This window comes from Leptonychotes weddellii, chromosome 10 (genome assembly GCF_054177405.1).
Source record: "Leptonychotes weddellii isolate Sample4059 chromosome 10, ASM5417740v2, whole genome shotgun sequence".
NCBI classification, from domain to species: Eukaryota; Metazoa; Chordata; class Mammalia; order Carnivora; family Phocidae; genus Leptonychotes; species Leptonychotes weddellii.
In genome coordinates this window covers 48,944,331-48,959,465 of record NC_138378.1, presented here as the reverse complement: position 1 = coordinate 48,959,465, position 15,135 = coordinate 48,944,331, and the positions used below count along the sequence as shown (strand labels likewise).

The following is a 15,135-nucleotide window of genomic DNA, read 5'->3' as shown; positions in this document are numbered from 1 at the left end:
TGTTCATACAATGGGAATAGTGCTCAGCAGTAAAAAAGAGGGACTACTAACACATGCACAACCTGGGTGAATTCTCTGTCATCATGTTGAGTATGAACAGCCAGAGACAAAAGACTGCACACGGTCATGATTTCATTTCTAAAAGGTTCTAAGGGCAAAGCTCTGCTATAGTGATAGATGCTTTGGGGGAGGGGTGTGAGGAGGCCTGAAGAACCTCTCTGGAGTGACAGGGATGGATATTTTCTATTTTTAATGGATTGTGGGTACACTGATGTTTACATTTATCAAAACTCATCAAACCATACACTTAAAACTCATACATTTTGCTCTATGTAAATTATACCTCAGTTAAAAAAATGAGAAAGAGAAACAATGAGTCTGTAATGCTTTTTACCCATTAGAACAACCTTCAAACTATTGGAGCTTAATATAATACCTTCAAATATTAGTATGGACTAATTTCAGAAATGTTTATATGAAGACTGTTTACGGATCTTCTGCCAAAGCCCCTTGTGGGGACATGGTCACTTATGCTGCTCGGTGCTCCTCTGCAGGTCTGAGAAGGCATTCATTATGTATTTCTTGATGAATTGCTGTTTCCTTTTAGAAAGTGATAGTAAATACATAGCTTATCAAGTTTCCTTTTTTTTTTTTTTTTCTGGGCATGTCAGATCCAGGTTCACCATTCCATTAACGCGGCTGTCCTTTGTACCCTTACCCACACTCCAGGTTTTTTCTTCATTTCTATAGTTAGCATGAACCCTCTCTGTATCTTCCTGGGAGCTCCACCTGGAAAAGTAATCTCACTGCCTGCCACCTCCTTGGAATTTTTCCCCACTGTAGGGTATCTGTGAATGTCTTCATCCTAATGTGTTATATCTGCTATCAGGGTGTCCGTTTGAGTTATGCCACAGGCTACTTTGACCTTGTGACTGCAGACCTCATTTCATCCTCTGAAAATAGACAGAAGGAGTAAGCTGATACTATCATCCCTAAGATTTTATGAAGCTGACATTCTAGCTCTGTTTCTCTAGATGCTCTTGCTGAATATTGCCCTGTCTCTAGAGTACATGCAGCCTCCAGTTAGAGAAAAGGCAATATTTTTCTGATTCTAATTCACTGTTCACTGTTCACTTTAACTTCATTCATAATGCATTTTTTTGACTATGAAATTCGTGGCCTTTCCTGTGCCCATAGAAAGCTGAAATGAGTTGTCACTGAATTTGTGTGCAAGCCTGACTAAAAGAGGCCAATGGAATCATCTTGAATTTATGATTCTTCCCCAAGTAACCAATAGCTGCCCATGACTGAAGTTGTTAAAACACATTTCAAAGGCAGTTCAGTTATATCTAAGCAGTTAAATATCAAGTTTATTGTTTTTCAGTAACTCCAAAAGGCTTTTGTTTTTTAATACAGGTATATGTATTTTTTTTAAATATTTTATTTATTTATTCATGAGAGACAGAGAGAGAGAGAGAGAGAGAGGCAGAGGGAGAAGCAGGCTCCCAAGGAGCAGAGAGCCTGATGCGGGACTCGATCCCAGGACCCTGGGATCATGACCTGAGCCGAAGGCAGACGCTTAACCATCTGAGCCACCCAGGCGCCCCAGGTATATGTATTTCTAGGCAAGAATATAGACGTTTGACATTTGCCTTTTTGAAGAGTTTCCATTTCTGTGGCCAACTTTTCTCTAGGAATGTGTTTTTTATTTATTTTATTTTATTTTATTAGGAATGTGTTTTTAAATCTGGTTTATTTTTCCATACTTGCTTCCATAAAATATTGAGGACATGCAGTTTTACTTTCAGTCTGTGACTTGGTGTTGGTGAAATTCTTTTGTATTTTTTTTCCACATTGTGAACATTTCCATATTGTTTATCATTAGCAATTGCATTCCTAATGGCCCTTTGTGACTACGTGACCTTTGTTTCAGAGAAAATGCTTTCCAAATTGAATTCATGATATTTAGAAGGAAAAGTTGTCAACTTCGTAAGAGTTGTAAAATCATGAGTGGCTCTTCCCCACACTGCTAATTAGTAAGAGAACCAATGCATTCTTCTTGTGACTTAATTATTTGTCCATGGTTTTATTATCACAAATCTTCTTGGGATTTGCTACCTTACTTTATGCCTCCAGTGAGCTGTTTTATGGATTTTTTTGGTCTTCAATTAGGTATTTTAAATTTAATTGGAAATAAATTATGCTTTCAAAATATGACCATATTTAAATATAACTTAATTTAAAAATAAATTATTACCTGAATATTAGCAATATTTTCTATTCCTGCTAAAATCACAGTGGCAAGTGGGTTTGACATGTAACTCACTTGTTACTCAAGGACAGTTATTACTTATGTTTTCACGAATGAGAGTCCTTTAAGAAATCAAGGGATAATAATTAAGATTTTAACATAGTATTTTTCCATCCATGTTCCCCCAAATGATACTCTCCACTTGGTAGGTGAACCAAACCAGCAATATTACTGTTCATTAATCATCACAATAGCCCACCAAAAGAAAATGTGTCTTTCTGGGTGTATGAATACACATACTGTCCTCCCATGCCCGCCAGCGTATGTCCTTTCTAGTGCACATAACCACAGATTCCCACCATGCTTTTTTGTGTTTTTTAATTCATTCATTTTGTCTTTTGTTTTGAAATATTTTCATATTTATACAGAAGTTGAAAAATCCCTTCACCCAGAGACTCCATTCACCTTTCACTAACTGTCTCAGTGTCTTTTCTAGCAAAAGGCTTCAGTCCTGGAACAGGCTTTGCGTTTAGTAGTAATGTTATCTGAATCTCCGTCAGACCAGAATAAGTCCTACTTAGACCTTCATGACCTCGACTCTACAAGAGTCGAGGCCTGTGATTTTCTAGAATGTTCCTGAGTTGGTGTGTCTGCTGTTTCCTTCTGATTGGATTTAGGCTCTTCATTTTTGGCTATCATAGCAGTGATGCTGTGTTGTTCTGATTGTATCTTACAAGGTGGTTAGTGATATCAGTATGCCATGCCACTGGTGATTTGCACTCTGATCATTTGAGTAAGGTGCTATTTGCCAGGTTTCTTCAGTATGAAATGACTGTTTTCCCCTTTACAATTGGTAAGTGTTTTGTGGGAAGAGACTCTGAGCCTGTGTAAATATTTATTTCTCATCTAAATTTCATTTACTAGTTTTAGCATCCATTTTTTTTCCTTGCCTGAATTATTACTTCAATGATTGCCAAATGGTGATTTCTAATTGAACTATTCCTTCTACATTTATAAGTTAGCATTCTCTAAGGAAAAGCTTTCCCTTCTCCCTGCCTAATGTATTCATTCATTTATTTGTATCACTGTGGGCTCATGGATTTCTCTTTTATTTGGTGAGGTATCATGTGCCATTACCATTATTGGTCTGATAGTCTGATTGCCTCAGAGCTGGCTAGGGGAAAACTCTGGAGCTAGCTTCTGAAACACTCCCACCATTCTGAGAGCATATCTGACATTCCAGACTTATCTTGTACTTTCTGTCCCAGCCTGGATTCACCTTTCTTTGAGATGCCTGGTTCCTGATATTTAGAAGCCAAGATCTGGACACTTGGTGTGCTCCATGCTACTGGGGTGTTATTGCTCCCAGATCCTCCCAGGACACAGAGCCAGGAAATATATGTAGGTGTATACACACGGGTGTATCTTAACACACACACACACTTTTACTTCTACATCTGTCTATCTGTCTATCTAGAACCATAAATTCACACTGATACATTTAATTCCAAACAAACACCATAGGCTTTATTTTAGCTTTCCCCCTTTTCAAATTTGTAACTCCCTTTTCAGGCAGTGAAGAACATGACTCCAATTAACCTCAATATATTTATTTGTTTGATCAGTCTACCTCTATGTAATAGTCTCCTGACTCTTCTGTTGGCCAGATGCATTATGTAAACCCCCCATCATAAATTCTTGCTGCCATGTCAGCTAAACCATTGGCCTTTGGTGTAAATACTTACCAGTGTCTCTTAGTCCATTTACTTTCTGTTTGTCTCTTTGCATGTGAGTGAGCACATGCACACATATACACACTGGTATAAAACACTGGCAATTTAATAGGTAGGGAAACACTCTTTTACCCCATGGGAAGATGTAATTATAAACGGGTATGATATGAATTAAATGACAGTATCTTCAATTAGTGAACAAGTTAAAGATTGTAGTGATAGAAACGCCTATTTTCATTGCTTTCAGGATGTAAATGCTCTTCAAATAATGGCAATTTTATTTTATTTATTTATTTTCTTAAAGATTTTATTTATTTATTTGACAGAGAGAGACACAGCGAGAGAAGGAACACAAGCAGGGGGAGTGGGAGAGGGAGAAGCAGGCAGGGAGCAAGGAGCCTGATGTGGGGCTTGATCCAAGGACCCTGGGATCATGACCTGAGCCAAGGGCAGACGCTTAAAGACTGAGCCAGCCAGGCGCCCCTAAATAACGGCAATTTTAAAATATAAGTTAATTCTTCCTTATTAAGAATCATCCACATGGTTACTTGCAATACATTTTTTTTTAAAGATTTTATTTATTTATTTGACAGAGAGAGATAGCGAGAGCAGGAACACAAGCAGGGGCAGTGGGAGAGGGAGAAGCAGGCCTCCCGCCGAGCAGGGAGCCCGATGCGGGGCTCGATCCCAGGATCCTGGGATCATGACCTGAGCCGAAGGCAGACGCTTAAGGACTGAGCCACCCAGGTGCCCTGCAATACTTTTTTTTTTTTAAATACTCTAAATTCAGTAATGGATTTTGCAACTTTTGAGAGAAAATATGCATAAGGCTACTGGTTTTTCACAAAGGCAATTTTCTGTTTTTATAAAACTATCGGAAAGCACAAGAGAGTCACATGATGCAAGAGAGATAAGAAACATATCAACAAATAATAACAAAGGTTTGCAGTCTGTTTGCATAAGGCAAATAGTATGCAAATAACTAAGCCAAAACTTTACATTAGGGGAGAGCAGTGTCTATATATTTGCAGAAAAATGTATTGAAATGCACAGAGTTGCTCAACAACACATGGCATTGCCATATTGTTGTCAGCATCTGAGGTACGGCTTTGCAAGGAGTTTGCTTGCCGGCTATGACTTTACTATTTCTCTCTGACATAGCTGTTGTTCAGTGGTTAAATTGCACTCTTCTGTGCTCCAGTATTTGCATTTACATTACAGACCACAGTGTGAAGGATGTTTCTTATTAGTGAAGCATCTATGTTGATTCTTCATTGCTCTGTGTTTGTATCACAATTATGAGAAAGTTTAAGACTCACCTTGGCATATTTATAAGCCCGTCTTCTTTTGTGTGTACTTCTCAGGATTCTTTACGAAATGGATGGCCCAAGAGAGAGAAGACATCCTAAATACTGTAGGAGCACAATTAACTGGAGAAGGGTGATTAATGGCTAGGCTCTTAAAAGCTACTCTGTCCTGCCAATATGCCTCCATCTCTGCTCCTAGTCACAGGGTTATGTTTACCTTTCAGACTGGCTCGCAATTAGAATATGGAGATTTTATGCCTGATGGTTTCGTTCATTAATTCAAAGACTATAATAGGTCCTTGACATGTTTGGATTGAACTTTTGGACAACTAGCAAATGACCTCAAGTATATTTTGCTCAGGGACAAATTTGAATCCCTCAGGCTGTGTGGTTTGTGTGTGGGACTTGTCACTCACTCACCCGTGTATCAGCTTGGCTGACTCTCCTGGGTTTGCAGCTCAGCACAGTGGGGCGGCTCCCTTCTGTTATTTCAGTGACAGCCACATGGAAAAGTATATGCTTTGCAGTATTCTCAAGTTTTAGCATTCTTGAAGCTCTTCGGTCATATTGCTCCCTCCCTGCATCCCTCCATTCTACTTCTGTTCCTTTCTCTTGTCTAATAAGGCTCTTGGTCTTAGACCTGTGGTTTTACATTCCACAGAATTCTTTCATTAATTTTTTTCTCATTCTTTCCAGGCAATGTTACCTTTATGCTATAATCAATCTTCAGCATCTGTATTTCAATTTGAAAGAATCATGTCTATTCTTTACATTAGTTCAGTGCTTTCATCTCTGTTTTTGTCTGATACTTACTTTGGCTTCTGTTTTCATTGACAAAATTACCCACAGCATTAGTTAGCTGTATTATAATAATATAATAATAGTTGGAAAGACCTGAGCTAAAAAGCGGCTCTGAAAGCTACTGGTTGTGTTTGCATATCCTTAAAACTGAGGGTCAATAGTACCTATTTTATCAATTCATTGTACAGATTGAAATAAATAATGTATTACAGTGCTCACCCCAAACCAGGCATATAGTACAGATGGGAAATGTTAGGAGAAATTCCACTAGGCAGGATCTTTGACTCTTATGTACATAAACACCTAATACAGAGCCTGGCATACAGTAAGTACTCAATAAATGCATGTCAGCTGTTGCCATTGTTCTTATGTTGCCATCTCAATGCTTTGAAAATTAAAGATAAGCAGTATGCATATAAAACATATAATAAAGGGTATGACACAAAGTAGTTGATTTGGCTAGAATGGTATTTTTAGAGACATATCATCAGGCAAATGATTGGTTAGTGTTCTTGGGAAAACATCTTCAGAAAGACTAAAGGTCTTTTGTTTTGTCCTTCTCAGGCATCCTGTTTTCCCTGGTGGTGATGCTGTATGTCATCTGGGTCCAGGCAGTGGCTGACATGGAAGGCTACAAAAACATGAAAATGAGAGACTGCTTGGAGTTCACCCCTTCTGTTCTGTATGGCTGGTCATTTTTCCTGGCCCCGGCGGGGATATTTTTTTCTTTATTAGCTGGATTACTGTTTCTAGTTATTGGGCGGCATATACAGATACGTCACTAATCAAACCGTTGCCACCAGCATTTTCTTGAGAGGTTTTAAAACAGGATTTTTTTTTTTTTAACCAACTGAGCCACCCAGGCGCCCAGGATTTTTTTTTTTTTTTTTCATTTTGTTTTGGTGATCCCAGTGTAGAATTATTAGATGAGCTTTTTAGTTAGTATTTGAATTTTGCTTTTACATTTTACTTGTGATTTCTGCTAGTAGGAAGGTCTTAGAATCTTTCCAGACATCCACGTTTCCATCCTCTGTAGGTGCTATCAAGAACCTAGGTCTCTAAGGAGCAGTAACATGGGCTTCCCTCTCATTGCAACTGTTAGAGCTCACGCAGGTTACAAAGGCCTGATAGTGAAGCTTTGATTTAAACTTCCTTCTTGGCATTCACTTCTGCTGCTATTAAAAAAAAAAAAAAATCTTTGGAGAATAATTAAACAGAAAACAAATGCTGTCAGAGAACTTACCCCATTTCTTCTCCACACATGTGCATCTCCACATACACATTACTGACTCCTGTAAGATAATCATTTATGACTTAAAAATAAATAACAGTGTGCTTGTGGCAAGAGCCAGGCAAACCCATCAGTTCAAATGGACCACAACCTGACTGAGGACGCGTACTTACTCCACTCTCTTACCAACAGGAGTTTGGTCACTTAATTCTATTCCCTTAATTGTGCATGCTTACATAACCTTAAACTATGTTTAAAAGTGGCAAATCTGTACACCAAATTACATATAATGCAGACTGGATTTTTAGAAGCTCAGTGGATTAATTATATGTAATATGGTTGAAAATATGTAAAAACCAGGTACCTTAGCTTAGTACTTAGTTCTGTTTGATATTTTAAAATTCCTCCTTAAAATTATATGCTAATATGTTCAGCATGTGAAAATTTATTGATGAAATGTGCTTTTAATATGCACTAGCTATAAACTTTCAAAATATTTCCATATGAAATAATAGCCTTGCTTTATTAAAGACTATGAAATATTAACTTTTCCCAAGGTTTTATGGGTTGTAGTTCTTTTGATCATTTGATTCCCTTAATTATTGACTCTCAGTTTCTTCATCTTTACAACAGGTATTTTAACATTTACAGATATGCTAATTACTTTAACGTCTTGGAAGAAAACTTGGTGCTGGTTGGTGGATAAATCTTTCTTATTTGCTAGTGTAGACATGCAGACATTTTGCATATCAAAGATGTTTGTTTGGCACTAATTTTGACTGAAATCAAATCCATCTGAGAAGCCCACGTTGCATTTGCATTTTGGAAACCTCCACCAAGGAGCAGTTTGGTGTTGGTGAGGGAACAGAGAGCCCTCATGGTATGCGAGCTTTGTTCTGGGCACAGTGTTTTGCTCTGCAGCTGTTGTGATTACCTAAGGCAGGACTCAGAGGCAAATTAAGAGATGCTGGGGGACAGAGGGGCTATTGCTTTCCATTCAGCCGTTCCCCTGATGGAGAGATTGCCTGTCTTCTCCACACATCTGTACTTTCCATTAACCTTTTTCAGTGGGAGGGATTTCTGGAGGAATGGCCATGCTCTGAGGTTTCTGCAGAATCATGAGGGCATTTTAGTGTTTAGGGACAGAGAGGACTAGCATGTGATAAAAACAAAACACAAAAATATAAGACAAAAAAACAAAAGCTTCAGGGGTTTAACTGGTTTCTCAAGCCATCTGAGTTATAAATGTTTTTTGTGGTACTTGCCTTTGTCTTTTTCTGTTTTCATTTTTATATTGCTCCATTTACTTCTTTGCTTTTGGCTTGATTATTAGAAAAATAATTATGGGTTCTGTTATGCATATTTACTGTGATATTAAGTTATGGCATGCCATTAAGTTTTCCAGACGATGCTAGCTGTATTTGATTAGTTCATGTCATCTGTAAATACAATTCCTTTTTGTAGAACTTTGGAATGGAGCCTTTTTTCTGGTGTATTATATGTCATTTAAATTTCACATACAAGCTGCTTTCAGTAAAGGTTTGAATATTTATAAATTTCAGATGGTTATCCTCATTTTCTAATACACTTATGCGGCTACCATATATTTATCATAAGGCAATTGGCTGAATATCTGATGTGTATGACACTTATACACAGATACATACTTTGGAAGTATTTCATAGTTGTAATGCATCAATCACATTAATTCAGATGCATTTCCTGATCTACTTACCAGCAATCCGTGGAAGGAAGGAAGGTGAGTTGTATGTGCTGTGTCAATAAGTAATATACTTGAAAATAGCAGAAATATGCAGTATATTCTTGTAACAGCCTTATGTCTGATTTAGGATAGTATGTGTGTCTCTATTCTATGTATTGACTAATTTTCAGACGCTTCCAAATACTGTGTTAAAACCTTTTTTAAGAGTGTTGATTTTGCATCATAAAGTTTCAGTGTAACAAATAAGATACCTTTTTGGTGATATTCTGGAAAGAGTGAAGAGGGCGGTGAGTCATGCCCTTGGACTTTGGGGAAAGCTGTGATCTTTCCATACTGTATTTGTTTAGGGGTTCAGTCAGTTGGGCAGCAGGTAACATTACACTGGGACTAGCTGGAAAAACCATACAGAGAAGCTGAATAAATAGTGTTCAATTTAGGAGTTGAGGGTAGGACTTAAAAAAAAATTTCTAAAAAAAAAAAAAATTCTACTAGTATGCTATTACTGGCCATTTAGTCACTTTTATGACTAATGTATGAAATGTATTTATTGAATTTGAATATTAAATCCACTTATAAAGGCATATGATGGATGAGGTGTCAGTATTTGGTTCTTATCTATGTATCTATCATCAACTCATATGTACATATGTACGTGTGTGTGTGTATGTGTGTGTCTACTCATGATTATAAATTTGGATAGAAAGAGATAAAGAGATAAACAAAAATTAAAAAATCAGTTTCAGGGGACAGTAATAGAGCTTATGTCCCTGAGTACTACTTTAACTGTTTTACTCAACTGATGATGGTCAATTCAGTTCAACACATAATTTGACTTATATTTTCATGAAAGAAACCAAATTAGGCTTACAAAGAGGCTTAGAATGTCATTAAGGATTAGACAGATAGGGGATGCTGGTAAAAATAGGCTGTACATACATCTTCATGGGGGTAGCATTGTGGGGAAAGACCCATAGTGCTGGGATTATATGGAAAGAAATGTATTAAGAGGATGAGTCCCCAATTTGATTTTGGTGGGATGCCACCAGGAATGAGGGGGGGCTCAAACAGCAGAGACGAAATAGAAACTATATTTTTGCTGATTGTCTGAAAGCATTAAATACATAGAGACATTTCCTCAGTGATGACCGAGTGTAGGTACAAAAATTCCAACAAAAACTTAGGAAGATGGTATATTAGATGTTAAAAGCCAAGGAGGGTGGGGAAATATTAAACATCATATATATTATAATGAGCATAAAGCAAGCACAGGAACATTTAACCTGGTTAGCAGGGTAAGAGGAAAGAAAGAACAAACATCCAACTAGAGCTTAGAGTTTCTGAGGCAAGTGCTAGGACCTCTGTCTCCAGGAACATTAAAATCAGCCTGGACCAGTCTGTAGGGGTGGGGGGTACTGGAGAGAACAAGTATGAAATGACAGTGGGGGAGTACTAAGGGTCTCGCTCTGGCTTCTGAAGGGTCGTGTTCCCCGCTAGTGTGTTGCTGTGATTGTGAACAATTGAAAGGGCAATTGGCTGGTTGAGCTTTATAAAATGAAATGCCTTTGGATATAGAGAATCATATGCTATGTCTAACCATTCTGTTCTATTTGTAAGGCCTCTATAAGCAAATAAATTAGAATGATTTTGAATTCAAGTAATGATTTTTCTGGTTTACACAAATGACAGAGATAGTCTAAATTGGCTTTATGAAATAAGTGTGGTTGGAGTAATTGGCATACTGTACTGATGCTGAGTATTATGTAGATAATTTAGGGGAGAGAAGTCTCACTGGGATAAAATAAGTACACAGGCCACAAAAATTTTAATATTCCCATTCTTCTGGGAGTCAAGAAGTTATTGTGACATAATTCACTAAAAATGTAAATAGTTCCCCCTTTATGTGGCAATTGGTTTTATTTTTCTTAGCATTTCTTTTTCCATTTATTCTAAACAGGAACTGCCACTGTTAAAAAATTTACCAGTGCTTACAGATTGGATTGTCATTGAAAACTAGCTAAACAAATAGGTATTTGGTCAACACAGCTTTGAGAAGAATGATATATAAAAAATAATGCTTGTTGCCCCATATTTTGATGTGCCATATATAGACACTATCTGCAGTATTGATATATCGTCTTTACTCTCCCAAAATACAAGACTTTTTTTCTCAAGAATTTTATGGGTATATGTAAATGCTTGGAGAAATGTCAGACAGAAAGTTGGATTAACCTCTGTGTGTGTTGTACTACCCACAGACCTATGTGTGTTTATGTTTATGTATGTGTGTGGCATGTATGCATGTGTATATATGGATTTGGATAACAATGCACATATATTTGTCAATAGACAGGCCTGAATATGCACACACACACATATATATGTATATAATACATGTGTGTTTATAAAAATATTTTGTATATATAATATATATGTTTATATATAATAAATACCTATATTTATTTTATATTGTATGTGCATATCGCAAATATCTGTCTGTCTCAGGCATTCCTGAGCTCTTAAGGCTTGCTGAAGGGGAGGACATATTTTGTCTTTATGCTATTGCAAGCCTATCCCAGTGGTGAGTGAGGAATCCAGGGAAGACTCAGTGAATGCTATCACAGCCTCTCTTCCTTGGATCCGGGGCATATGTGATGATGCACATGGATTGGTTGTGTCTGACCCTATGCATGCCTAATGGCAATGACCCTGTCTTTGAACACCTTCTAACAACTGGTATCTAGTTGTTAATTAATATTTACTTAATAGTAATAAATTTTGCCAGATAAAAGAATTCCTTTCTAAAGCAGCATGCCTTGGTTGAATTTTTTGAATCCTCCTGCAGAAGGTTAAGCCAACTGGATGCCTCATGAATGTCTTATTTGGGTCACTTATAGGGAGGATCCTCTGGTGTGGTGGGAAAGGTTTTGAAATCTACATCTGAAGACCTGCAATCCAATCCCTGGATTTTAAACTTAAAATTTGACAAGTTATTCCACCTTACTTTGGCTCTGTGTATTCATCTAAAATATTTACTAGTTTACTCAGCAAATAATAATTGTGTGCATACTACATGTCACAAATGGTGCTGAATATTGGGTGTATATTACTAAACAAGACAGATGTGGTATTTTCATTCTTCAAGCTGGGATTCAAGGAAACAATATAGACAACAAGCAAATGAACAAAAAATAACCCACTATGATATATAAATTGTGATAAGTCCTCTAATGAAAAATACATAGGACATAATGACATAAAACCATGATTGTAGTCAGGGAGGTTCTTTGTCAGAAGAGAATTCTGAATTGGAGAGAACACCGAGTATTCCGATACATGTAAGATAGGAAGGGGCCATCTGGGTGAATGGTGGCCTGAGAAGTTTTCAGGGAGGGGGACTAGTGGCATAAGGTCTGAGCGTGGAAAGAGCTTGACGTGTTCTAAGAACAGCAAGCTGGTTGTGCGGCTGGACATTGCAGGGGAGAGTTCCGTTATGAAGTTGGAGAAGTAAAGGCCCAATCATTTACTCCCCCTGTGGCTGTTATAGTATATTTTGAAGCAGAAAATTGAAAGAACTTGCTGGTGGAGTGGATATGGGATGAAGAGAGGGACAAGCCAGAAATCACTCTGATTTCTAACCTAAGCCAATGGGTAGATGGAGAAGTCTGGAACAGGAAAGTCAGGGGGGAGTATGTGTGAAGGAGAAAGGAATAGAACCCATGGGCCATTTTGACGATGTAATGTTTGAGGTGTCTGTGAAATATCCAAGTTGAAACACTAGTATATGGCAGTCAGGAGCTCAGAGGAGCAATCTGAGCTGGAGCCTCACATTTGGGAGTCACCACATTTAAAGCCAGGGGAAAGATGAGGAGACGAGGGCAGATGCCGAGCAAGAGAAAGAACTCTCTGCACTGGAGAACCCAACATTTATAGGGTGAAGAGAAGGTGGAGCCTGAAGAGAGGCCAGAAAGAGACATGGAAGCATTAATAGGAAATGTGGTGGGGGAATACCTGGTGGGGGGAGAATGTTTTGAGAAGGGACTGAGTTTTGAACTTTACCAACACTGCTGAGAAGATGGCTGAGACAGGGAAAGAAAGGGGACCTCTGGCTATGGAAGCTTGGAGGTTGTTTTTGACAATGATGACAGAAGTCTTGGCATAGTGGTGGGGACAGAAGCTGGATCTGATTGGTGTGAGGAGCTGATGGGAGGTGAGAATGTGAACACATGCTGGGCAACTTCTAGAAGACTCTCCTGAAGGAGAGCAAAGGGTTATGAACTTGGGGAGAAGGGAGTGTGAGGTCCAGAGGAAGCATGCTTAAGACCTGGGAAAATGAGAGCCAGTTTGGCTATTTTGCAAATCATTCTGTCCAGCGTAGAGGGTGATGATGTGGGAAAGGACCATGATGAGAGTGGGGTCATGAGGCATGCTGATGTATGTGTGGAGGGACAGTGTACCTGCCTCCCCTTAAAGGAGGTCATGTATTTGAAGACACCCAGGATGGAGAATGCACTCACTCCATTACACTTGGCAAAAAAACCCCACAAACACAAACAAAAGTCCGACTGTACGTTTACCGTGTACTAGTCCCAATGTTAGGTGTCAGGGTTACAGAAAGTTGAGCAAATCACCTTGTATAGGTCAAATGTAATACTCTTCATTGCTTATCAGCCAAGCATATGAATAAGACCCGAGGGAGTCAACACAGTTGAAAGATAGATCTGTTAATATTTTGAGTAGGAATAGAAAATGACAGCAGAATCAGTATGTCAGGATGTTGCTGCCTATCCAGAAGATTTCATCACGCTAGTGAAGTTAGGTGCTTCCTGACTTGCTTCCCTAGATAAGTATTTGAGAAGGAGATTTCTTGTTTATATCTGATGCCCTTAGTTTTATTCCAATCCAGAAGAACCCTGGTGACTGTCAGAAAGCCGTCTGCTGGCATGATGGGAAATCCTCAGCCTCCTGCTTTAAGAATAATCAACACACATACTGGATATTGCATTAAAACCCTGGATCTGGATTCCACATTATTTGTTTTAGGTTGTCCATTTCTGATCTGGGACAATACTCTAAGATAAAAAGGAAAAGTATGGTATATGAAGGAAGGTTGATAAAATGTTCAGAATGAAGATTTTTAAAATTGACTCCGTTTGGATTCTAAGAAATTCTTGCGTTCCTTAATTCATTGGTAGTAAAATTAGAGGAAAGGAGAGTATAGAAGAGTTTCTACTCTTTTGTAATTGGCCTGACTGACCACTAGTACAAGCAGTAAAACATCTCAAGCACCCAGGAAGAGGGGCTCCATCTTATGCTAGTAGATGTTGTTTTTGATTGATCAACAGTAATATCAATATAGTTCATGATTTCCAGTACTTTTATCTGTCCACATTATTTTTTATAGATAGCAAGATTTTCCAAACGAATCTGGTTGTTTTATAATGTCATCTTAATCATAAAACGGTGAGCCCCAAAGCCTACATTTTCACCACCTATCAAGCTTTCAGAAAAACAGTTTCCGAGGTCTGTTACTGCCTATTCAGACACAATAGGACAGGAAAAAAAAGTCGTTAAAGAAATCTTTTAATTCTCCAAGCTGTTTTCCTTTACAAAAGTAATACATATTCATTAGGTAATTCAGAAAGTGTAAATAAGCAGAAAGAAAGACACAAATTTCACCCATAATTCCACCAGAAGAGTCAAGTGGTATATATGGTTATAATAGGTAGCCAGAAGAGGGTCATACAGAATAAAGTTCTGTAAACTTAGTTTTTTACTTAATACTATAGCTTGAACATGTTTGTGTCTTTAAATATTTCAAAGATGACTACACTCTTTCAATTACAGCCAAGCCAGTGCAACTCAAAGGCATGCCAACCCAGTCAGTGTTTTTGGAGTCACTTTGCTTGTTGTCTATGTGGACACAGTTTAAAAAAAGGAGGAATAGTAGGGACCATCCACCTGGGTTATCATGAGTTAAGTAATTGTGGACAATTGAAAATCATATTAGGAAAATAACGAGTGCTCTCTAAATTTCCACTGAATGAAAATCAAGATAAGATTAACAATGATGATTACTCTGATTTTTGAGC

General features: G+C 37.9%; 1 protein-coding gene across 3 annotated transcripts in view; it reads left to right on the top strand.

Moving 5' to 3' along the window:
- Window positions 1-15,135, top strand: part of TMEM182 (transmembrane protein 182) — a 103,312-nt gene that overhangs the window by 48,118 nt on the left and 40,059 nt on the right. The window contains exon 5 of one of the 3 annotated variants that reach the window (XM_006733384.3): window positions 6,657-8,884. The exons of the other annotated variants lie outside the window; for them this stretch is intronic. Within the exon in view, the coding sequence (XP_006733447.2) occupies window positions 6,657-6,877 (221 nt within the window). The 3' untranslated portion in view covers window positions 6,878-8,884. Of the gene's footprint in view, window positions 1-6,656; window positions 8,885-15,135 lie in introns of those variants that run through there. 3 annotated transcript variants of the gene reach the window in all.